Source organism: Cynocephalus volans, chromosome 2 (assembly GCF_027409185.1).
Source record: "Cynocephalus volans isolate mCynVol1 chromosome 2, mCynVol1.pri, whole genome shotgun sequence".
Taxonomy (NCBI): Eukaryota; Metazoa; Chordata; class Mammalia; order Dermoptera; family Cynocephalidae; genus Cynocephalus; species Cynocephalus volans.
In genome coordinates, this window is record NC_084461.1 from 134,427,581 (window position 1) to 134,452,371 (window position 24,791).

The window sequence follows — 24,791 nt, forward strand, 5'->3', positions numbered from 1 at the left end:
TCCAAACAGCCTGAGAGGTAGGGATGTCTCTCCCCATTTTACAGAACAGAAAATTGAGGCTTAAGGAGCGTGTGACGTGGTCTGTCCAACTCGGTCATTCCACGTTGTATTTGCTTAAATTATATTGATGTTCCTTTTTTTCTCATCTCCCTTCTCCTTACTCCATGTGCATGTGTCGAGGCTAGAATCACGGCAGCACTTGGTCTTTTCTGGTTCAAGCTCAACCTTCAGCTCTATAGCTTCCCTTTTTCTCAGAATCGGGGCAACGTGTTATGTAAACAAGACCCTGAAAGCATGATTTTCACGAGCTTCTTTCTGGGCTCTTAATAAACATGGTTTTCATGAAGTGCAGAGTGTGGCACATGGTCAGAACTCAGTACATATCTGTGAAATGGATGATATATACCTCGAATTCCAGAGGAGGCTTAATTTAGCTGTGTAGCCACTTGGCATCAGTGATATGATTTGGCTCGAGTCAAAAAAAGCCCTAAACTCTAGCCCTGATAACTTTAGCCAGCTCCTGGGAAAATACTTGATATACTCTGGGAAAATCCAAGGCAAGAAAATAGGGGAAGAAGACATCCCTTTTTCTTTTAGGAACATTCACAACCTTACCATGGAATGACTTGGATCACTGGCCTAGGTCAAACCTATGTCTGTGCATAAACCACATATTTCTGCCCTCTTCTGCCACTAATTGTAATTCTACAACAACCATCTCAGCTTTGACTATCCCTATACGTCTCATTTGGGGTAATTTTCTTTCTCTTTTTTCTCTTTTTATTTTTTAAAATTCATTTTTTATTAGCATATTCAATGTTATAAATCATACTTATTCTTTATGCCCCTTATCCAATCTCTTCCCTTCCCCCCCTTCCTCCTTCCCTCCCACCTCTAATAACCATAGATTAGTTCTCTCCATCTGATAGATTAACTGTTCCTCTGTTGGTTTGTTGCCTAGTGCTGAGACAGGTGTGATCAAGTCCTCCCCTATTATCATAAAGCAGATGCTTTTTTTATTACTCTGGATTTTTGTGGAGAGAGAGGACGTCTTTTTTTTTTTTGGTCTTCACTGGTGTCTCTCCTTGTGTCGATGCAGTTGAGAGTCTGGCATGCCATCTTCATGGTGGCTGTGACTACTGCTGTAGAGACTAGCCACTTTTGCGGCAGCCATGGCAACTGTGATGTCTATGGTGGGCTACCCATGTGGAAATGGTGTTTTTGGTGTGCTCTTTACCTGGTTGTGGCTGGGTTCAGCTTCCTCGGCTCTAAGCCTCAGGACCCTGGTGGGGCCCTAGGGTTGTAGCAGCAGCTTGCCTCGTTGCAGCTGGGTTTGGCTTCCCCCAGTTCCATCCCTATATGTCTCACTTGGGGAAATTTTCCTGTGCCTCTCACCTTCAGTGTCATTCTACAGTCTGGTCTCATGGTGAAAGAACTCTTGGCTTAAGCCTCTGGGCATCAAGTAGCCCCTAGATAAGTTACAATGTGAAGAATCCAGTGGGATTCTTCAGAGGCTTGAGTGCCAAAGAAAAGGCCTATGGAGTTTACTCTGCCTGAGTAAAAGCTTTTAGCAGGCCTCGTACAACAAGCATGCATCCCATGAGTTGGACAGGAGAGCAAATGGCTCTCATTACTTCAATGCAGCTTTCTTTTTAATCAGATAAATCTCACTGGAGAAATGCATCTTTGGAGAGAATGTAGCTCAGGGCTTCTGTACAAAGTGTTTTGGGAAAAAAGATTGCATTGATCAGCAGGGATTGGTCATTTGAAGTTGCAAAGGCCTGGGAGTATGAACATTGAGGAGAAATAGTAATAGGATAAAAACAGATGAAGACATGATATTAGCTAGTTATAGTAATAGCTGCCATTCACTGAGTATTTACTCTGGGCTGGATACTTTATGTATGTTACTGTATTTAATCTTCTCAACAATCCCATTAAGATGACATCATCGCCCCCATTTTACAGATGAGATGGCTGACACGTTTGTTTTCAGAGATTTAGCCAAAGTTTTGCAGTTCATAAGTGGCAAGCCCATGAATCAACTGGTTTCTAAAGCCTACACTATTAAACACTATTCTAGTGACTCTTCCAAGTGATAGTGATTTGCAAAGTCCCTTTGAGGAGCCACTCTCACTTGATGATGTAAGTATTTTCATGTCTTTGGAATTACAAGTGAGAATTTGGAGCTCTGGGAACTGGAAAGTATGGGTTGAGAATAATGTGCTAATCACTTGCATGCATTTAACACTTGCAGTTGTATGTCACTTCCAAATCTATCACTGCATTTGGTCCTCATACCATCCCCATGAGAGCATCTCCATGTCCAGGTGATGAAATTGAGGCTCAATTGAAAGGCTAAAAGTCCTGCTCAGGGTCTTGGATGGAGCCATAACATAACCGGGCATCTCCAGATCTGTTCTGCAATAACTGCTTGATGATTTGGCTAATTTCAAAAGATAGGAAGGGGATGGACAAAACCTTTTGACTATTTATTAAGTCATCTCTATCAGAATTTCTCTGTAGTCAACTTGCCTTTCATTTTACCCTTCCTTGTCTTTAAAATACTACCTGCCTTTACCAACAGTGGTTGTTGTTTGAATGGTGATAGGTCACGGTGCTTTTTACAGATGATGTGGAAACAAACTTTTATTTCTTGGGTTAGTTAAATTCTTTCATTTATTAGGCACTTTGAGGTAATGATGATCATAGTTGAGATGGCATTAGTTCATTTTGTTTATTTGCTTATTTATTCAAAATAATTATGGAGTGCCTATTATGTGTCAGAGATTGTACTAGGTGTTAGAGAAGGATATAAATAATAAAATAATAACAACTAGTCCTTACTGAGTGGTTATAAAGTACCAGGCATTACACTAAGAGCTTTATTTGCAGCATTTAATCCCCCAAATAATTCTATGAGTTGGGTATCAGTACCCCCATTTTACTGATGAAGAAACTGAGGTTCATAGAGAGATTAAATAACTTATCCAGGTTCACCTGACCTCATAGACTTTCGTCTTCACTACATCAATGATGAATACACAATACTCATTGCTTTCTGGGAGCTCTCAAAGTAGTAGAGGGAAACCTATGTGAAAACAAATAAGTGCTTGAGTATCTGAGCCATTAGAAAAAAACATATCACTTTTCCCTCCCAAATCTATACTAGTTCAAACTTACAGTGGAAAAAAAGCCAAGTTTAATAAACCCATAGGAAATACATCAGCAAAGCAGTGCTATTTATTCCAGAGAAAACAAAGGTTTCCATAGGAGTGGAGCTTGATGTGTGTGGTCTTCAAGCATCCAAAAGACTAATTCAAAGGAAGATGTTCAGAGAATAGACAATCCTCACTAGGTCCTGAGGAAGAAATGATCTTAAATTGTAGAAAGAGCAATTTGGATTAACACCTGAAGTTGCCTTTAATAAGCTGAGTGACTGGTCTTCAAAAAGTGATCACTTAACTGTGAGTTGAGAGGGTTTAGCTGAAGTGAGCATTTGTATGTAAAAACAGAGTTTTAGGGAAGCTCCAGGACTCGAAGAATGCTCTCTAAATAACCCTCGTTGATTCCCCTGAATCCTCCAAGACAGTCAGAGCTGCAGCTGTGCCCACTGGGGTGGAACTTCTTTGTCTCACTCAGCATGTTTCAGAGTCTTGAGGAAGAAGTGGGTAAAAGAGTAATAGAATTATGCGAACTGGTCATCCTGTGCATTAAAAGAAAAGACATTTATTGACCACCTACTATATACTAATGACCATACATTACAACTTGCAATGTCAGTAGGGACTATTATCTCTATTTTATAGATGAGAAAATTGACTCAGAGATTAAGAATAGCAGTGACTACGAATGAGTGTAGATACCTCCTGTCCTAACTTATAAATTACTATTTGAAATCATGTTAAGATACAACATAAAATACTCATTTTTTTGGCTGAAAACATGTTCTGGGTGCCATGCACAGTGCTAAGAACTTTTCTGTACAAGTTTTCTAATCCTCCCAACAACTCTATGAAATACCAACCATTTTCTTCTCTATTTTTTCAGATGACAAAACTGATGTTTAGAGAGGTTGACTGCCTTAATCAAGGTGACTTGGTGGCAGAGTTGATACGTGATTCTAATTGAGGTGAAATTTTAGCATAAGCTTTGGAGCAGCTGTTCAAATCTGCTAAAACAGCTCACTAAACTCAAACTTGCATGTTTTAAAGTTCTTGCACCTCTGTGGTTCAGTAGAAGCCTATATAAGGAATATTTACTTAGGAGAATTCAGAAGTGTCAGTGACAGCTCGTGGGACTTAACAAGATGGAAGGAAGATTGATGGATGTTGAGGGAAGGACAAGGTGCTATGGTCAGTGCCCCTTCCTGGTTTGCTGAGCCTTTCTTTTCCTTTTGGGTTTCTTTCCTTTCTACTCTGCACCTTCAGGATTATCTTTCAGTGTCACCTCTTAGCAGATCACAGGGGTACCAAATAAGAGCCTGAATCTCACTGCCTCCTGCTTCTTGTCGTATGTCTCAGAGGCAAAGAGTAGTGACCCAGGGAATGGAAGAGCTGTGGATGTGTAGTCGGAAATCCTGGGTATGACTTCTACCTGTTGTAATTCTTTCTTGTATTCATATAATTTTAGGCAAATCCTTTATTATATAAGCATCAGCTTCCTCATTAATAGAGTATAGATACCTCCTATCCTAACTATAAATTACTACTTGAAATTATGCTGAAGAAAGCATAAGATACTACACAAGTAAAAACTCACTTTTTGGCTGAAATAGGGTTAGGATCTAAGGTTAAGCATATGGACAGGCACTGCCATTTACTAATCGTGTGGCCTTGGAAAAGTTACTTATCCTATCTGAATCTTACTACATCTGTAAAATGGGGATGATAGTTGCTGCTCGTAGGGTTGTAAAATATAAATATTATTTCACAGTGCTTACTTTGGTGCCTGTCATATTATAAATGTTCAACACAATTTTTATTGATTCAAAGAGAGTTGGCTGATCTGGGCTCTATGATGGGGGATGAATATATGAACTTCTTGAGGCTTCTTTGTGCTTTCCACTGGAATCTACGAGGGCCATCCACTCTCACATCTAGAAGAGTACCAGCACACTCTCAGGTGATTCTTCTGCTGTACTGTTAGTGATTTATCTGCTAAGTAGTAAATTAATAGCATTACTTTGCCATTTCAATCAATAGGATTAAGATGATCTGATGGTAACTTGGTAGTAATTGCTGCTGCACAGATGGAAACTGTCCAGTGGCAAAAACTGCTCTTCACAAGCTGGCTGGTTGCCCTCAGACCAGATTCTTTCAACCCTTTAAAGAATAACATTTTTCTCTGATGATTAAAACAATAAATGCACATTGGAAAAAATACAAGGTTCAAAGAAAAAAATAAAACCCTTCTAAAATCCCATTATTAAGATACCTACTGTTAACATATTGGTAAATTTCTTTCAGGTTATTTTTCTCTATAAATTATAATTAATTTTGTTTCCTGTTTTTTTTTAACTGAAGATTCTAAATGAGCATTTTATCTTGTTACTAAACTTTTAGAAACACAATTTTAAATGAATGACTGCATATGCCAATGCGTGGCTGAATTAGTATTCATCTAGTTATCTCCCTATTGATGGGCATTTATATTATTTTCAATTTTTAGCTATTATAAACTATGCTGTGAAAAACTTCCTTGGTCACAACACCCTGTTCAACTCCTACAAGCAGAATTGCTGAGTTAAAGGGTAGAAATATTTCTAAGGCAGAAAGGATACATTAGTATAAAGGAGTCCCTCTAACCCCCCACCCCAACCCCAAACCAGCAACTTGGCTCCTCATTGAAAATTAATTCTTCATGAGGAAAAGTCTGCTAGGGGCAAGGGCTGAAGGCAGTGATGAGTAGGTAAAAGTTAAAAAGAAGAGGGGTGACTGCTTCTACCTTTTTCCTTTTTCGCTATTGACTCATATTACCATGAAGCTATAGACCTTGGAAGGTGCTGGAGGGAAGAGGGGAGATCTTTATCACATTTTGCAGAAGCCCAGCACTGCTTGGTGCACTGCATTTTCTTTTCTGTTAGATTGCCCTGCTTATGTCTTCTGCCTGTGTCATATTCAATTTTTATCCCTGAAAGTGCTTATGTGTTGCAAGCATCCCTCCTCTAAACACTTGAAATGGGGAATAGGACAGGACTTGAATTTAATTCTGCCACTTATTAGCTGTGTGATCTTGGACAAGTCACTTAACTCCTTTAAATTTGTTTCTTTGTCAGTTAAATAAGGGCAGTAATAGAGCTACTTCCTAGGATTGTTGGGGTTAAATGAGAAAATATGGGTCAAGTGTTGACTGCAGTGCCAGGCATATAAAAACCACTTCGTATGTTAGGCATTATTATAAATAAAAACAAAAATTAAAGTTTCTGCTCATAAGGTTCAAATATTCTTCAGTAAAATTTTATGCCGGCCTAGGTTAAACATAATAATGCTGAAGAACTTTAGAAAAATCTAAAGACTGAAAGGGGCAAGAATGGCAGGAATATTGGATGTGGGCTGTACTTCAACTCTTGGCTAATTTATTATATTCAGTTGTAGGACCTGCATTTTAAGAGGGACATTAACAGGCTGGAGCAGGTCCAGAAAGGAACAACTGGGATGGTAAACAGTCTTGAAATTGACCTGTAAGGAATAATTAAAGACTCTGTGGGTGCTTGGGCAGAAAAGACTTGGGCAGAAGGGATCAGTCTGTTGCGCTGTTGTGGGGAAGAGGGACCCAACTTAACAAAATAACATTCTTGAGTATTTACTATTTTCCAGGCACTGAGCTAAACCCTTAGCAAATATTATTTATTTTTTCTTCCCCCAAACACTATGAGGTACATATTTGTGTTCTTATTGTACAGGTGCGGTAACTGAGGCGTAAATGGCAGAAATCACTTGGTTGAAAGTTACGTGGCTAATAGGTGACAGGGTAGGAATGGAGCCAGATCTTTCTAATTCCATAGTTTGGGTAACTTCTACAGCCCACTGACTTGTTCCAAGTGACCAGGGAAGGCAGGTGGGACTTTCAGAGAGAGAGGCTGCTGCCTGATATATGTGAGGAAAGAATATTTGAACATTAGAGCTACCCAACAATGTAAGAGGCTAAGTGGATGGCGAGTTTCTTGTCACTGGAAGTGTCCAAGTAGGTGCTGAACTTTTACTCAGTAGCATATGGTAAGAATGACAGCTGAGGAGTGGGCTAGAACTGTGACTTTACAGCTTACTTATGTGTTTTTAAAAGATGCTCAACTTCTCTGAGCTTCAGTTTCTTCATTTGTAAACTGGGAATACTACCTAATTTTAGAATTGTTGGGGAGAGTTAAAAAAAATAGATCAAATACTCAGCCAAGAACCTGGTGTACAGAAGTTGTTCATTACATATTAAGTAAACAATTATCTATGATTTTTCTATCTGCATCTGTGGCTCTCATTTATATGGTGACACTATCTATTCACTTCTTCCTTGGGTTCAATTCCAGATTTGGAGAGATCATCTCCAGAGTGGGTATTCTACCTCATTTTTGCAGAGGCAGGTACCTGCCAGTTTCTGTACCCTCAGGCAAATGACAGGTCAGGCTTTAAAACAGGGGCAGTAACAAAAGAAAGATGTTTAGACCAAAATGTAAAGCAGCAGAACAGGTATTATTGGGAGCTAGATTAGAGCCACTTTACCTTATAGGTCAGATATCAGATAGGCTTGAAGAGCCCACATGTGCCCTGCATGTACCATGTGGATTAAGGGATGTCTACTCAATTGGAGGCACTGTCTTTGTCTGCAAAGCTCGCAAGGCCTGTGATGGCTCTGACAACTGTGAGAAGATTGACTGAGTATCATTCTGCGATAAAGCTTTTGGTTTGGATTATAGCCCTTGAGCAGTTAGGGAAGAAATGCTCAGAGGCAGGGGGTTGGAGAAGATGACTTTGGAAGATCTCTTCTGGTCTGGGATTTTCTCCTTTTGATTGTTCACAGGATTTGTTGTAGCAGGCACAATGTGGTAATGTTGCAGTTGTGACTCCCTCGGGCACCTTCTCTAGTCATTTCCCGAGGACATCCCCCAGAGCCTGGGAATATGCTAGTTATTATTGTCCACTGTCAGGCCCAGAGTAGGAGGGGCAGCCCTCCTTCCTGGACATGGAGAACAAGGCAGCATCATCCCTCCTCCAAGGGTGCCATTCAGGCCCCTGCTCTGCAGACAGCCACCCAGGTTCCTACCAGCATCAGCCATAGGTCTCACCAGTGGCAGACATGGAGTTGGCTGCCTGAGGATAAAGCTTTTATTGTTGGGATTCTTCATGTGAGGATCCTTCTTTCTCCTCTTTAAACAAGATAAGCAGATTCCATTTGCTTTGGAAAATGCCTTCCTTTATTTCTCCTCTTGTTTCCTCCTCTTTTTATCATTCCTTCTTAGCATTCGCTTTTTCCCTTTGACATTTCTTTCCCCTTCTGGTTTCTCTACCTTCTTCCTTTTCCTTCATTTGTTTCTGAATCCTAGAATGACAGAGTTGAAAAAGATCTTGAAAGTCATCTAGTATAGTCCACTCATCCGTTTTACAGATGAGAAGACTGTGGCCAGGGAGGGAAAGAGACTCATGCAGTGGTTCTTGGCTGCACCCAGCAGAGTCCTGAGCTGAGTCCTCCCTCTTTATCACTCTTGTGTCTCCCCGTTCTCTCCCCTTTCTTGTTTTTCTTTTTAATTTTCCTTTTATTTCTAGCTCAATACTGTTTCTTATTCTCTTTTGTCTCTTTATAAATTCCATGGTGGTAGATGAACTTTGGGGGAAATGTGGTGTCAAATTCTTCCCACTTCCCCCTTTTTTAAAGCTGTGATTTGGGGTGATCTTTCAGTTTTATTCCTCAGAGACTCTATCTACTCCCTGCACCCTACCCCACCACATCTCTGGAGGGGTTTGTACAATGTCTTTCTCCATATGAAGACCTTGAACCTGGATTGACAAGGTGGCTTACAAGGGTCCTGGGTTGGTAAAATTAATGCCATAGTCTCTTTATCCACAAGATGGTGCAGATAACTATACTTACTTCATAGGGTTGCTATAAAGATTAAATAGTTAACACATAGAGGGCTTTTAGAAAAATTCCTAGCATGTAGTAGGTTCTAAATACATGTCATTTGCTAATATTATTAATTATAAATATTATTTAGAGGAATCCCGTCCACAAGGCAAAGGGTTGGGAGCCACAGATGTCAAAATAGATGTTTGGTAAATTAGACGAAGGGTGACCTGGTCCCTGCTGTACTCTGCCTGCTGAATATGTCCACTTTTCAACCCAAATGTGCCATCTTTTCTTCAACTATTTGAATTCAAATTGCAGCCAATGTCCTTGACACCCTGAGAAGCTGTTTGGGACTTAAAGGTAAAGTTAGGCCTTGCTCAGAACTGACCCAGTTTCACAAGTCCTCCTGATATTTTCCATTTTCTCCAAGATAGTGCCTAAGAAAGAATGGTAGAGGGTGGTATTCTCCAAACCAAAATCCCTTGCTTACCATATCATGAGTTTTGCTCAATTAATGTACTATTATTTAATTTATTTTTAATTTGTTTTTCTTCTTAAACATTATCAATATTATAATAGAGTTGGTAAATTCTGGTACTTAGTAATATAAAGTTCGTGAAGACTAAAATTAAAGAAAATTGTCCTATAACATTGAAATTTTTCTTGCATACTACTGGTGGAACTTTTATTAGATTTAGAGAAAGTTGTCATGGTGATACAAGACTTGGAGTCCTCAGATCTTGTCTAGGCTGGGCATTAATTTGTTGTTGAGTTTGGACAAGTCCCTTTCCCTCTGGCCTCATTTCCTCCCTGAAGGAAGGAATTGGGCCAGATAATTCTTTCCATATCTGAGTTTATTTTATTTTGTTTTATTTTTGTTATGACTAAAGAGGATTTTGTGAAATTGCGCACCGAATTGGGTAGGGTTCCAGACATCCTGATGAGACTATGTCTCATCCATCATTTTGTTCTAGAAACCCAAATCTATAATATAACTTTGGCTTTCCATTTTTCAGTGATGTATTACTTTCAGCACAATGACGTCAGTGGGAAAAGCAGCTTCCATTTGCTCATAAAATTTCTCTAAATACACCAAAGTCTCAGCCCCTAGGCTGGTTTTTACTTAGAGAAAACATAATCAACTCAGCATGGGTTCAGATGGCTCCAGATTTTTCCCTACCTGGTGCAGGTTGTCTTTTTATTAAGGTGGGCTTTAAGTTTGATTGTTTGCCCATGCTCTTTGACATCCACTTTTGAAAAAATCAATTTTTTCAGCTTTCAAAAGTAATATACATGTTGTTTTAAAGCATTCAAGCATTACTGAAATATTTAATGCAGAAAATTAAAGTCTCCCATAGTCTCATTGTCAAGAGATTATAACAACCATGAACAATTTTGGGTCTGTTTCTTTAGACATTTTTTCCCCATATGAAAACACTAATACATACAAAAAATAAAAATGGGATCCTACTATCCATACTGTTTTGCTACTTGCTTTTCCCTCTCACTTAATTTTCATCCTGGTTATATTTGTCTTTTCTGCATGGAGTGAGATCACCTGCCTATGGCACTTACTGGCCCTGTGACTTTAGATGAATCATTGCTTTTCTCAAAGTTCCCCGTTTCCTCATCTGTACAAAGGAATGGTCCTCTTCACCCTGCCCTCTTCCCATGATACAAGACTCAAGGGAGATAACGGGTATGTATGAAAGTGTAGGTGTCCTGAGGGTGGACGCTTGTGGGTCATTCTCTGTCCCATTATCCTGTTTTATTGGGTTTATAGCACTTACCAGGCCTAGAAATTCTATAGTTTCCCATTTGTTTATTTGCTTTTACCCTCATCTAGAAGTTAAGCTGCATGAGAGTAGGGACCATGACTCTTCTCTTCATCAGTGTATCTATCTGTGAAAGATAAAATGAATCTTTCCATGAAGTTTTTGAAGTGTCCTTGTAAATATTTTTTGGATAGTGAACAAATTATCCACTCTCAGTTGGGCTTCTGATTGATAAAAGGCTTGCTGGGAGGGCATAGGGTGGAGCAGGACTGAGATGAGCCCAGAGAACAGGGTGGAGGCTGGTCCATCCAGTGCCCTTGAGCTCGGCATCAGTCAGCTGACCTGTTCTGCAAGTCTTTTCCCTTTGCTTGCATCACTCTCTTGGCACTCTTTGCCACTTGATGAATTAGTCATTCTTTGTGGCCCAGTTTAATTGTCCTGAGTCCTGTGAAATTGTCTTCAACTTTATGTTCCTCCCCACCTCCACAGTTAGTCAGACTCTTTTTCATGTTCCTACAACACTTTGTACCTATCTGCCTTTAATTATAGTAATAATGATTTTCTTGCTTTATGCAATTGTTGTGTACCATATATGCAGTGCTAACACTCTATCTGCCTTTTCCCATTTAATACTTATGGTAATCTGTCAGGGCAGGGTAGATAATTATCATTCCCATTTCACAGAGGAGGAAAATGGAAGCTTAGGGATCCTAAAAGCAATCTTGCTCCAAGACATACACCTAGCAAGTGGCATAACCAAAATCTCAGAACATCCATGACTGATCCCCAAGCTAGAGTTTTTAACTGCTGGGTGTTCTGTGAGCCAGCTTAATTTAAGAATTATGCAGTGACCACTGGGAGGACTGGTAGTCTTTATATAGTTGAATCTCATTTTAGGCATGGAAAAACTGAGGCTCAGTTTCAAAGTCAGAGCAGAGCTTGAAAGGGGAGAAAAATCTTGCTCTAATCTCTAGACTGTCCAATTTTGAGGCAGCATAAAGCATTATATCTTTTAATGAGCCTTATCACACTCTTTTTCAGGAGATGTAGCTTTTTACATTTCAAGATATATTCAATGAATTCCTTCAAGGCCCCCTCTATCTGGGTATAATACAGTCTTTTTCTTGGCTCCTGTGAAGAGGTTTTCTTTTCTACTAGATGTTTTAGGTCACATTGGAAAAAAATACCTTCAATGAAATCCATGCTTTCTTCACAATTAAAACCATTTTAGAAAACTTACCTTGTCCTGTGGAAGGGGCCTCTCTGCAGGCCTGGGTCATGGTGGGGAGCAGCCTTATGTTTTGAGAGGCCCTGAGTTTGGACGTGCCCTACCAGACAGCAAGGATAAGGCTAGACAACTCACTGCGACAGCTATGGAGCCAGGGCTGAGCTGCCTTATCCAGCTCATCCTCTCACTGTGACTCATTTCTTGAAGCAAAAAGAGGTCATGGTGAGACACGGCAGTGCTTCTGGGTTGGTTGGTTGGAATCCTTTAGGTCCTGGCCTTCCCCAGAGCCAATAAGAGAAGGATGGGAGAAGGGATATGGGGACAAAGCAATTTGATTCAGCAAACACTAGGATAACACTCTCTGTAAGGGGGACGTGGAGCAAGTCGACAACTCTGGGAAGCACCAGCGGGTGTGTTCCTTGTCTTCTTGTTCACTTTTCACATGCACCAAGAAATTCATTAAGTTCCTAGCCTTTGATGGATTTACAATCCAGCAGGAAAGTTAGAAGGACATCCAAGTCACTTCGAGCAATCTGAGTAATGTGCCTACATTTCCAAGGGGACTTAGGAAGGAGAATCCATGGCCAGTTCGAGATAGGAACAGAGGCAATCCAGGGGATGCCTGGTGGAGGGAGTGATGCTAGAGGTGGATCTCAGGGCATGGATAGGATCTCAGAGAAGTGGAGAAGGAATTACCATTTGTTAAAGGCTTGTGCTTTGCTAGGAAAAAGCATTTGAAATGGGACTTCATGTATCTATCCGTGGAGCTGTTATTCCCACTTTTTAAGATGATGAACTTGAGGATCAGAAAGGTTAAGCAAACTGCCCAGATCACATGGCAAGGAGGTAACAGAGGAAGGATTCAGAATCAGATTAGCTTGAATCCAGAGCTGGTTGGTGCGCCTTTCAGGGCAGAAACGGGGTGGGGGGTTTTCTAAATGTATGGAGGGGGTAGGGAACAGCATGAGTTAAAGTAAAAAGATGAGACCTATGGAAACAATACCTATGGACAATGAGAAATCCATTTTGGGTTGGAATTTGGTTCTTGTGAAGTAAAGGATCTGTAAATAGAGGTGGGGGCTGCATGTAGCAAGCTAAGAGTTTTGTTATACTAAAACCTGGTGTTCTCAAGTGAAGGTCAGCACAATTGCAAAAATGAATGAGTTAGATTTGTATGTACATCGACAAGGTACTATGAATGATAAAAGGGAAGTTTCAGAACACAGTGTTTAGAATAATTTCATTTTTGTAAAACAGAAACAGCTTATTACTGTAGCACAGCAGCTAAAGGCTCTCTGAAGCCAGACTACCTGGATTTTAATTTGGCACTGCTACTTCCAAGCTGGATGACCCTAGGAAAATTACTTAAAATTACTCATCTATACAATGGGATGAATTATAGTATGTGTTTTATGGGATTGTTCTAAGGATTACATGGGTTAACACATACTTGACTTTTAGAAAGAGGGCAGGCATATAGTAAGCACTCATGTTTTTGTTATTATGTTATTAAAATCATTCAGAAGGATGAATATCAAACTGTTAAATGATTTATCCTAGAAAGTAAGATTTCTGTGTGTTTTAGTTTTAAACATATCTTTCTATGTTGTTTAATATTTTACAACAAACAAGTATAATGTTTATAATTGTATATCGACAAAATAAAATTTAAAAAAAGAGAATAAATATGAAAAAAAAATAAGGTAAGAAACAAAACAAAGGAAGACACTATCAGGTCTATTTCAAAAGTTGATATGAGTGGACTTTATTTCTATTGTATTTTTTCTTCTACTGGCAACAGACCTGTAAGGGACACATTGGGAGATAGATGTCTCTGATGTCACTCGGAGAGCTATTAGCAACAGGTGCTGGGAGACAGCATTGCCTGGGCCTCCCATAGGCCATGTCTGGAGTGAGGCTCATGGTTATAAAGGAGGGCTGTTTGCCTCATCTGAACTGGGTGTGGTTTCCTGGCCTAGAGATGTTCTGAGAAGCCATTTGGGTCTGCTTTAGAAGCAGCAAATCTGGGGCATGTGGTGGGACTTGCAGTGCTGGAGTCTGGGCTGCCTCTCTAACCTCCCATGTGGAAGATAAAAGGAGACTGGGGATGCCCAATCCTGTGTATTTGGGGGTTAGCGTATGAGGCTGAAAAGGTCTTTGGTTTTCGGTCAAGGGACCAACAGTTTTGGAATTCTATTCCTGGGCCAGAGATTATGCTGCCATTTTTCCTGACCTCCCAGCTCAGTCAGAAATTCTCTTCCATGATCTTAGTTAGCTCTTTCAATTGAGTAATTTTGGTCACAAGGCAGATGGGACAAAGAAGAAAGAATGTTGCATATGTTGTGGTAAACCATCTCTGTCCTTAGAGCTCTAACCACACTCCTTATGATGGGGGCAGAAGTTAGAGCAATTTCTCTCTGATGTGAGGATGGAGACTGAAAACTCATATCTATTTATAGATGCTTGTTCACTTTATTATTATCTAGAACCATTGTAAGAGATTAGCTCTTGATTATCTGGAGAGGCAAATTTATCTCTTCCACCTTCCTCATCTAGTTCAGGCTTCTCCCTCTTCCTCCCTGGTTGGTCCTTGGAGTAACAGTGACAGTGTAGTGGTTAAAAGAGTGTTTTTTGGAGTCAGATCCATTTTGAATCCTGGCCATGCCTCTCTTACTAGTTGTCTTACCTTGGGCAAATTACATAACCTCCCTATGCCTCAGTTTCGTCACCTGTAAAATGGGGATATCACTACTTACATCTTAGAATGTTTGTGAGAATTGTGAAATGAAGCATATGGTGTTGTTAGCACAGTCCCTAGCCTTCAATAAACACAATAAATGCTAATGATTATCATTAGTGAGTTATTACAGTTAAGGGTAAGATGTGGAATCATGAGAGAGGGCAGAAGACAAGGCTCAGGAAGAAAGGAATATCTGCCTGCAGTATCTATTAACACAAAAGATACACATGCTCTGTGCCCCAACAATTCCACTTCTTGTTCCTGTCTTCCTGGAGAAATGCCACATGTGTTCACAAAGACATAGGTACACTGTGATTTTTGCAGTATTGATTGCAGGGGAAAAATTAGAAAAACATATAAAGGCCCACTAATAGGGGATGGCTAGAAAACAAGGGGACGTCCATGATATAAAATGCAGTGGTTAAAAGAATGAGGTGGGGCTGTATGCCTCAACAGATAAGGCTTCCCAAGACATGTTGTTATGTGGACAAAATGCAGAATTATATGGAAAATATGATTCCATGAAATGATTGTATGTATATTTTAATAGTTACACACACATGTGTATGTATGTATATATATAGTATATTTATAAGTATATGAATAAAAATGATGAAGAAGGATAACAGCTGGAAGGGACCTGGAGGTCATTATCAAAGGGGATTTTAGGCTTATGTCTAGTATTAGAATTTCTTAAAAAGAGAATGTATGCATACATTGTACAATTAAAAATGATCAAGAGCAGAGAAAGAAATGCATGTCTAGCTAAGAATGGGAAGAATATGGCTCTGTCAAACCAAGGGCCTGATGGGAAATTCCCAGCTCTTCTCTTGTAGGATTATTTCCACCCCAGTGGCCCACTGGCAGAGGGGAAGGGCTATTAGCCTGATATTTACACTAGCTCACAGGGGCTGCACTTCAGCTTTAAGAGGAATATATGTATATTCATATGTAATATAATATAATACAGTACAATACAATATAATACAATACAATACAATATAATATAATAAATATAATATAGTATAATATAATATAATAAATATAATATAATATAATTAATATAATATAATATAATATAATATAATATAATATAATATAATATAATATAATATAATATAATATAATATAATATAATATAATATAATATAATATAATATAATATAATATAATAAATATAATATAATATAATATAATATAATATAATATAATATAATATTCATCAGTGTGGTGAGCTGGGAGGATACCCATATTTGAATCCTGGCTTTACTCTGAGATAAACAGCATGGTTACTGGCTGTTACCAAAAGGCAACTTATGTTTCCTCTCCAAGCCTCAGTTTTCTCAGCTCTAAAATGGGGATAAAAACCATTGTCCTGTATCTATTTCTTAAGGTGATTGGACAGCTCATATGAGATTGCATTTGAAACACTCTATAAACTGTAACGTGCTTCTGTAAAAGAGTATTGCAAATCTGCCTGATAGCCAGGTGTGGGTGCAGCAGCCTTGCCGCATTCCTCTGATCTGCAGAGTGTTGCAGAACTGAGCACACAGTAATAAACAGGCAGCTCTCAAAAGGCTGAAGATCACAGCAGTTTCTATATCTTATGTATAAGATACTAACATGCTTTGTGGAAAGATAGGTCAAAGGGGTAGAGAAAAAGGAAGGACATGGTCCTAAGGTCAGACAAATGGTAGAATGGGGCAGTGGTCTCTGAACATTTGGGAGTCCTAAGCAAGCCTCTGGTTATGCTAGGTTGATAGTACAATCAATGTGCACAGGATGACTGGTAAGTGAGATCATCTTTGGGGAAAGAAAGAACAGAGTCCCTCCTTCTGACCATCTTGAATCGCCTCCTTCACCAATCTTGACAGACTCATTGCTGTGTCCCAGGGCCTCTGGGTACTGGGATTCAAAACCCATTCCATGGGTCTCCCTCTTTTTATCCAGCGTTACACAGTCAGTGTTCCCAACTGTGTGAATAAGAGCTTCGGGTGCACCCAGACTTCAGGGATCAAACCACCAGTTCGGGGATGGTACTAGCTCCCTGAGGAACCCTCTTGAAGTGTGAGTGTGTTTATGTTTATGAGGGAGGACAGTGTGTGAGAGAATGGAAGGAGTGAATGTGAAGCAGCAGAGTCAGGGAAGATGGACTTCCTAGATGACCTGTGGAGAATGAGTTTGGGGAATGTGCATGACCGTGTATGACTTCAGGAGCTCTGTCACCCACTCCATAACCTTGAGGAAGTCATTTATCCTTTCCTCATCTGCAAAATAAAGGAGTTGATCTATGTCAGGGGTCCTCAGAGTCAGAGTGATTTGAGGCTTGCTACTCAAACCTTTGGTCCATGGAAGCAAGGGCATCACCAGGGGGCTGTTTGGAATGCAGACTCTCAGGCCCCACTCCCGACCTTCCCAGTCAGAATCTGCATCCTAATGAGATCGATTACATTACAGTGTGATTCCCATACACACTGAAGTTTGAAAAGCACTGACTTAGAGGCTCTTGTTAACATTATATGTTTCTGGGTCCCCATCCTGGGAGATTCTGTTTCAGCAGTCTGGTATGATGTTAGGAATCTGTATTTTATTTTATTAAGTTTTTAAAATCATTTCATTGAGGTACAATTGACATACAAACAGCTGTACATATTTAATGTATACAACTTGATGCATTTGGAGATAAATATATACTTGTGAAACCGTCACCATAATCTACGCCAGAAGGTTCCTCCTGTCCTCTTATTATTAGTATTGATGTTTTTATTTTGTAATAAGAATACTTAATATCAAATCTGCCCTCTTAGCAAATTTTTGGGAGTCAGTCTTTTTGACAAGCCCCTCACAGCTAGGTTTGAGAGCTTGTTAAATTCCAGAACTGCTAAGAGCTCTTCCTGCACCAAGACTCCATGATTCTGTTGAGACTTAAGACATTCTGAAGGAGAGTGTGATTCTCGGGGTGAACAGGTAAGAAAGTTGAGGATGAACCTTATGAGAAAGGGAGCAGAGGCTTGTTCTCTAAGTGGCTGTGGGCTGTCCAGTATATGAGGCACGAGAGGATGCTGCCCAGAAGTTGCTGCACATTAATGATTGTCGGCAGCTCTCTGTCAAGATGGTAAACTCATTTAGAAACAGACACTGAAAAACAGCCAAATTCAAAGGCAGAGAGTGGTAATCTAATTGCACTGAATTAGCCTCAGGAGTCTCGGACAGTACTAACTTCAGAAAACCACAAAAGGATCTTTTATAAGGAGTTTCAAAAGCTTTGGGGCCTCTGCACCCCTCGTAAGGTCTTGCATTACAAAGCGTAGGCACTGTGTGGATAAACCCCTCTCCCCAGCATCTCAGGGCATTGTTCTCTTCTAATGTGCTTCTGAATGAATTTGTTGGCTGTCCTATGGTGTTTTCAGTTGTGTGTTAGGCTTAGCAGGGAGTTGTTTCAGGGGAGACAGCTGGAGTTCGGGGCTGAGAGGCCATCAGTCCTGTGAACACCATCCTGGTCTGTGGCCTTGTCTGTGGACCAATGCATTTGCTGATGGGTCCTTCTGACTTACTCTGAGGTCCTTCTCATTTCTGGGCTCTTACCTAACCAAGGTGATTTTCTTTTAATAATTCTTTGTCACATTGTATGTGTATGTTCATTGCCCAATTTATTCATTATCTAATCCAATTTAAAGAAGGAAAAGATAACGGTGTGTGTTCATGGCATGATTCAGAGAGCTTACAAAGTTCAGATGGTGATTTGGGAATCAGGAAAGGAGGAAACATAGTAATTGTGAGGATTTGTCTCCGAGCTGCATTTTATTTACTCTTCTGCAGCAAATTACAAACCTTGATCCACCAAGAAGCTTGGATTTCTTCTACATCCTTCCTGGCAGGTGGATTTCTAGTCTCTGCTTGCACCCTTCTACTGACAGGGACCATCAGTACCACTGAGGCAGCCCACTGCACCATTTGACAGAGCTGCCAGAAAGTTCTGAATTACATTGAGTCAGAATTTGTGTGTGTGCATTAAAAAAAAAAATATATATATATATATATAATTTTACTCCAGTTCTTCTCTTGGATCTGTATAGAATAAATCAAACCTAATGTTTCCCTATATGGGATCCCTGGTTACCTAGGAGGTTCATGAAATAGTAATGAGGACTCAGAATTCATTTTAAACATTTCAAAGATCCTAACAAATTGCATATTTACTTCTGACAAGGCTCTATGGACTAACTAAAAAGCATCACGTCTTTACTTTTGTTTTTTCTTTGGTCAACTCAGTGTGGTGGAATTGCTTATTTCCCGATGTTCAGTATTTATGGAAGTTATGTATGCCTTTGATTAATACTCATAAAGATGAGGAAAATAAGGCAATGATGAATGGGGTTTAGTAAACAATTTTTTAAAACATAGGCTTTATGAGGGAAAAAAAGACCAAACAGAATCATTGATAAAAAGTGATCAGATGTCATTTTTTCTCCTTATACTAAGCATTTCCTGGGAAAATTGATGTACTTATAGGAAATGAATAATTGTGCCCAGGTTGGGATAACTCTCCAAAGAATGAAGTTGCTTAGTGAGGTTCTCAATCCTTCCAGAACTTTTAGGCTGCATATACCTTAATGTGGCTATTTCATGTAATAATTGAAATATGCTGCAATAGCTGTGACCAAAACTGTACTATCATGGAAGAGACTGGAATGAGATAATCCTGAACTGGCACAACTAAAAACAATTTTGGGAGAGAGTGATCAGTAGAATCCCTTCATTTTACAGCAGGGGAAAGTTAGGGCCAGAAAGGTCATGGAATCCTCTCAAGGTCATGCCACTTAAATTTTAGATCCCAGGTCTCCTGCCCTTTGGACTAAGGCCGCTTTGCCTAAAGCATGCTTTTAAAACCTGCAAAATAGCACCAAGATGGCCAGACAGGGGATAGTGCCATCCATCTTAAAAATCATGCTGGCTTCTGCCAGCTGATGAAGGAAATAAAGTTAATGACACCCACATAAATGTGATGCTGTCGCAGGACGCACACACAAGCTGCCTGGAGGGGAGCTCTGCGGGTCCTCTGAAGAAGAAAAATAGGTTTTCAAAATACCTTTAAAGGGAGCAGTGTCCCCCCTTTCTGCATCGACAGGTACTGTGGCATCTGTCCCTGCAGAATGCCTAGTTTTGGACTGGACACATGGGCACATGATTAATAAATGCCTGGTGAAGTAATGAAGGCAGCATCACCACTAAAGCCAATTCATATTAAGCCTTTGTGGGTTTGGGACCCTGTCTTTGATAAAGAACTTATTGGAAACTAGAGAGAACTTAAAAGTGTTGGATTCAGTCATTTGAGTTGACTGGTAAGAAAACTGAGTCCCTATGAGGATAAGAGACTTGTTATGGCCATGCTGTAAGATGGGAGCAGGGCTGACTCTAGAAGCAGGGGCTCTCAAATCATAGCCTGGCTGCTCTTTCTGCTGCAACACATGGTTGCAACCTCTTTCATAAGATGGTCTCAAAAATAAATTCCTTAAGTGCCCCCTGATAGATCACTACCAGTTTTGCAAATATGCAGAAGTTATGTGCTGATTCATAACTCCATTTACCAGCGTAGGATCCCTCTCCAAGCTGTCCCTTGGGAACAAAAACATGATGTTTTCTTCTCTCTCTCTTAAGGTTCTTAAGCTTAAAAAAGGGGTGGGCTGATTGACATTTTGATTGACCCTAATGCAAACTTGCCCAAGGGGCTTCTTTCCTTAGGAAAAACACCTTGGCCCATTTCCGAAGCTCCTAGACACTTTCCGCAGTGTCCAAAACACAGCAGGTAAGATTCAAGGCAGAATAAATCTATGTTACCAGGAGGAAACGATCAAGGTGGTCATCTGCTTCTCTTGGCAAGCTTGGAGACTGGGAAGTCAGAGGGGCCAACTCAAGAGAAAGCTCATTTACCTTTCAACTGGGTGTTTTTTTAGGACCGAGATATGAAACAATGTATTTAAAAATACTTTTAAAATCATATTCTTTTTGATTCTAGTGTGGATAGAAACATCTTCCCTTCAAGGTTTCGATGACCTGCTTTTAGCAGGTGAGTGCCATATTCAGTCCAAAACCCTATGCAAGGAAGCATCTACTGGGATGGGAGATGGAAGTGGCATGTAAAGAAAAGCTGATCATCTTTTGGGAAAACAACGCACATGAAAACCTGGTTTATCTCCCTGCTTTTATTACCTTCTCAAGCACTTACTAGGTCCATTTTTGTTTCACTGGGGTGGTTTGCATGTTTCATGAGGGGCATTTTCTCAAGGAAACTGGACTTTCCTCATAATTGGTACATCAGAGCAGCTGATTGAAAATTTGGTCATTCAGGGCCGGCCGTGGCTCACTCGGGAGAGTGTGGTGCTGATAACAGCAAGACCACGGGTTTGGATCCCTATATAGGGATGGCTGCGTGGCTCACTTGGGAGAGCGTGGTGCTGGCAGCACCAAGTCAAGGGTTGGGATCCCCTTGCTGGTCATCTTTTATGAAAAATAAAAATAAATAAAATAAAAATAAAAATTTGGTCATTCTATACTGTGGTCCAAAACTTCAGGCAATTTTGCTCCCCCCTCCACTTCCTCCCTCCTGCCTCAGGATATTTGGCAATATCTGGAGATGTTTCTTGATTGTCATGATTTGGGGAGGGGTACTACTGCCACCAGGAATGCTGCTAAACATCCTACAATGCACAAGACAGCCCCTATAACAGAATTATCCAGCTAAAAACGTCAATATTGCAGAGGTTGAGAAACATCTATTTGAGTTACTCAGAAGGCAAGAGAATTTGGGGGTCATACTGGGCCTGTCCCACCCATAAGCCTCTGTAAGGACTGTGGGGATCAAAGCCAAGTTCCCTCTGGCTTGAAAGGAGGTTTGAAAGAAATGTGCTTCTACCTCTTAAAAAACATACCCTTGCCTATTATTTTTTGTGCAGTATGGATAAAAGGCCCCATCCCCAACTGAAAATAAGGAGACAGAATTTGGGTATTGAATCGTAAAATGTCACCTCAACCTTTAAAAATATCAGAGCGGAAACTTCAGCCAAATCACCTCATTTTACTTATGGAGACACAGTTGGTCAGCACCGCAATGCTGTTTGTCCCCCAAGACCCCATGTCTCCCTTTCTAAGGCCTCAGTTCCTTCTCTGTGTTGGCATCCTATGAGATTTCTGCCTCAGTCACTTTGATTGTTGTTTTGTTTGTTTTGCTGTCATTATTGCCACTTCGGTGGTTACGTGCTGATGCAGCAGCACTGCTGCTATTGAGAGCATTTTTTAGCCCCCAGGTTTTCCCAACAAGGTGAGCAGCTGGCACAATTTAATCTAAGGAGTACCTGGGTGCCTGAGATGATTGGATTGACTCACTCCAACACAGTGCCTATCCCTCGGGGTAGAAGGGTTATTCACATGGTAACTGCCAGTGAGCTGCTAGCCTCCATTTACCCCCACATACATTCTAATAAGTTCTACAACCCCCAGATTTTAATGCTTCTGTATTTTCACCTAAAATTTTAAAAATGAGTGTTAGAAATACTAATTGAACACAGACAAATGAGGTCATTTTACCTCTTTGTGACCTTTTTTTTTTAATCTGAAAAATTGCTGAGGGTATTTTCCAAGTTCAATTATTATTTTTTGTTTCAAAAATGAACATTTACTCCTCAAATGAAGTAACCATTCCTATATTTTGAAAGTGCAATGGTGTCACTGCCTTTCCAGCTCTCCATAGTCATGACTCTTCTTTCCTTATAAACACATGGAATTATAACTCAGATCCATTGTAGCTCACATGTGCCTTTACACACAGAGGGGAAAGGGATGTAAAGTGATGCTTCCTGATAGGCCACCAGCAGTTTACTTGGAGAATTAACACTGGATTCATAACCTTATCAAAATGATTACAATGCAGACTTTTTAGACCAAGTCTTCCTTTTCTGGAAGACAATGTCTGGGAGAGGAAAATCAGGCATTACTTACTGTTCATCAAGAAAAAAGGAATGGGGTGGGGGACAATGATGTGCTTGGTCTTATTAATTTGCTCTTTAATTTCTCTGGTTTGGTTCTCTCTCCATTAAGCCAAACAGAGAATCAATTTGCATACAAATGTTACCAAGTACCCCACCTCCACAGCATTTCATAGTTCCGCTAGGTACATAGGGAAGAAAGGATTACTAATAGGACACTTTCTACTTTTTACCCCACAAAGTAGCCAAATTTTGATATATCTCACAAGGACCTGGATTGTTGTACTTCTTTCATTCTATCTGACTGAATCCCTGACTATTTGCATTCTGAGCTGTGGTCAGAACTGTGGCCTATGAAAGAATTATTTGAACTGGAGATTAGAAGCTTTAGCTCTGGGTGTCTTGGAGAAGGGAGGGTGTCTTCTCATCATCTGAAGAGAAAGACATCAAGAGAGGCTCACATACAGGAACTTACGATTTGAGGAGAAGTGTCATTCATTTAATAAACCAACCAATGGATTAGTAAAGAAACAATTAATACGTAGTGTAATAAAACAAGAATTATTTCCTGTCTTATGATGGGAGAGGATAATATTTGGTGGTCACTTATTTTTAAAAACAACCTGGAGTAGTTTTTCAAATGCCTGTTAATTCAATGCTGTGGTGAAACAGGAAAGACAGGCATCTAAAATGAGGAAGATTAATGATCCCTGCAGGACATGGAAGAAGAATAATTTTTTTCAATTTATGTAAAGGGAATTTATCATAACCATCTCTGAAGATGGCATGATTCACCCACTTACAAAAAGACTATCTGTTTCAATATTTCCCGAAGCAGTGATTTTTCACTTTTCACTTGTACTAATATAAGAATGCCAAGCTTGTAGGCAGAAAATTTTAACCTGGAAGACAATGGATGGGGGAACTCAGCTATTGAGTCAGGGATAGGCATAAATTAAGCAACAAAAGAAACAATAACTGTTCATCAGTTCAGGATCTGCAGCTAACAAAGTAGAGTTTGGAAAGGTGGATGGGGGAAAGGAGGGAGTCAAAGTTCCAAAAGGGAAATGTTTCTCAGTATCTGTTCCTAAATAGATCCTCTCTGCACCCATGTTCAGGGCTTTACAAATTGAGGTCATAACATTATTGTTTGCAAGCACTAAGCCTCAGTAACACCCCTATCTCCCCGCAGAAAAACAAAACAACAAAAACAAAAGAGAGAAAATAAAATGTTCTGTGTCCAGCGAGTTCGAGTGCAACCTTCCCCGTCACCGCTAGTTGTCACTTGGCTCCAGACGGGGGAGCTGAGGTTTTCGGCACTGCGGTTAGAGAGAATGCAGTCCTAATTAAACTGAGTAACTCCTAAAGCTTCCCCTTAAAGTCCTCAGCAGAGTGAGAACCAATATGCAGGGGCGCCGGGGACCAGTGGTGGGGGGTGTAGCAGGTGGAAGGACAAACAAATAGCAAGAAACAGGCAAACAGCTTCCAGAGCAGCGACTGTCTCAGACCTCCACGCACAAGCCAGACATCCTGCGGGCAGGGGGGGGGGCAGGGGGGGGCGAGAAAAGAGGCGGGGGATGGAAAGACCCGATTGCAGTGGTATACAACACCCCTTCCCCCCAAATAATGGGATCATGGACAGAGTCACCCTCCGTACTCCTTGCCCCAATTTCCATCAAAGCAATGTGGTCAGTAGAAAATTGCATACCTGAAGAATACAATGGTCTCCCAAAGGTAGAGTCGGAGAGTATTGAAGCTGTACATTTTTCAGGTTCTTGTGCTTTGTAGTCCACGAGTTATGAGGGCAAAAATGTTTTAAATTGGCACTTACAAAACCAGCGAGCGCTATTGAAAAAATAATCCAGATGTTAAGGGGAGGCGGGGAACAGGGGCACGGAGGGAGAGCTCCAGGGGAAATCGGAGCGAGGGGGCTGTAGGTACCACGGACAGCAGCAGCTGCGAAGCGTTTCAGCACCACGGAGAGCGTCCAGCACTGCTTTTCAGGAGCG

The 24,791-nt window shown here is 40.4% G+C and overlaps 1 protein-coding gene across 2 annotated transcripts in view; it reads right to left on the reverse strand.

Annotated features, from left to right (window-relative positions):
* GLRA1 (glycine receptor alpha 1) overlaps positions 1–24,546 on the reverse strand; it is a 115,266-nt gene extending 90,720 nt beyond the window's left edge. For both annotated transcript variants that reach the window (XM_063086878.1, XM_063086877.1), the window contains exon 1: positions 24,491–24,546. In XM_063086878.1, coding sequence (XP_062942948.1) covers positions 24,491–24,546 — 56 coding nt within the window. The remainder of the gene's footprint in view (positions 1–24,490) is intronic.
* Positions 24,547–24,791: the final 245 nt, after the last annotated feature.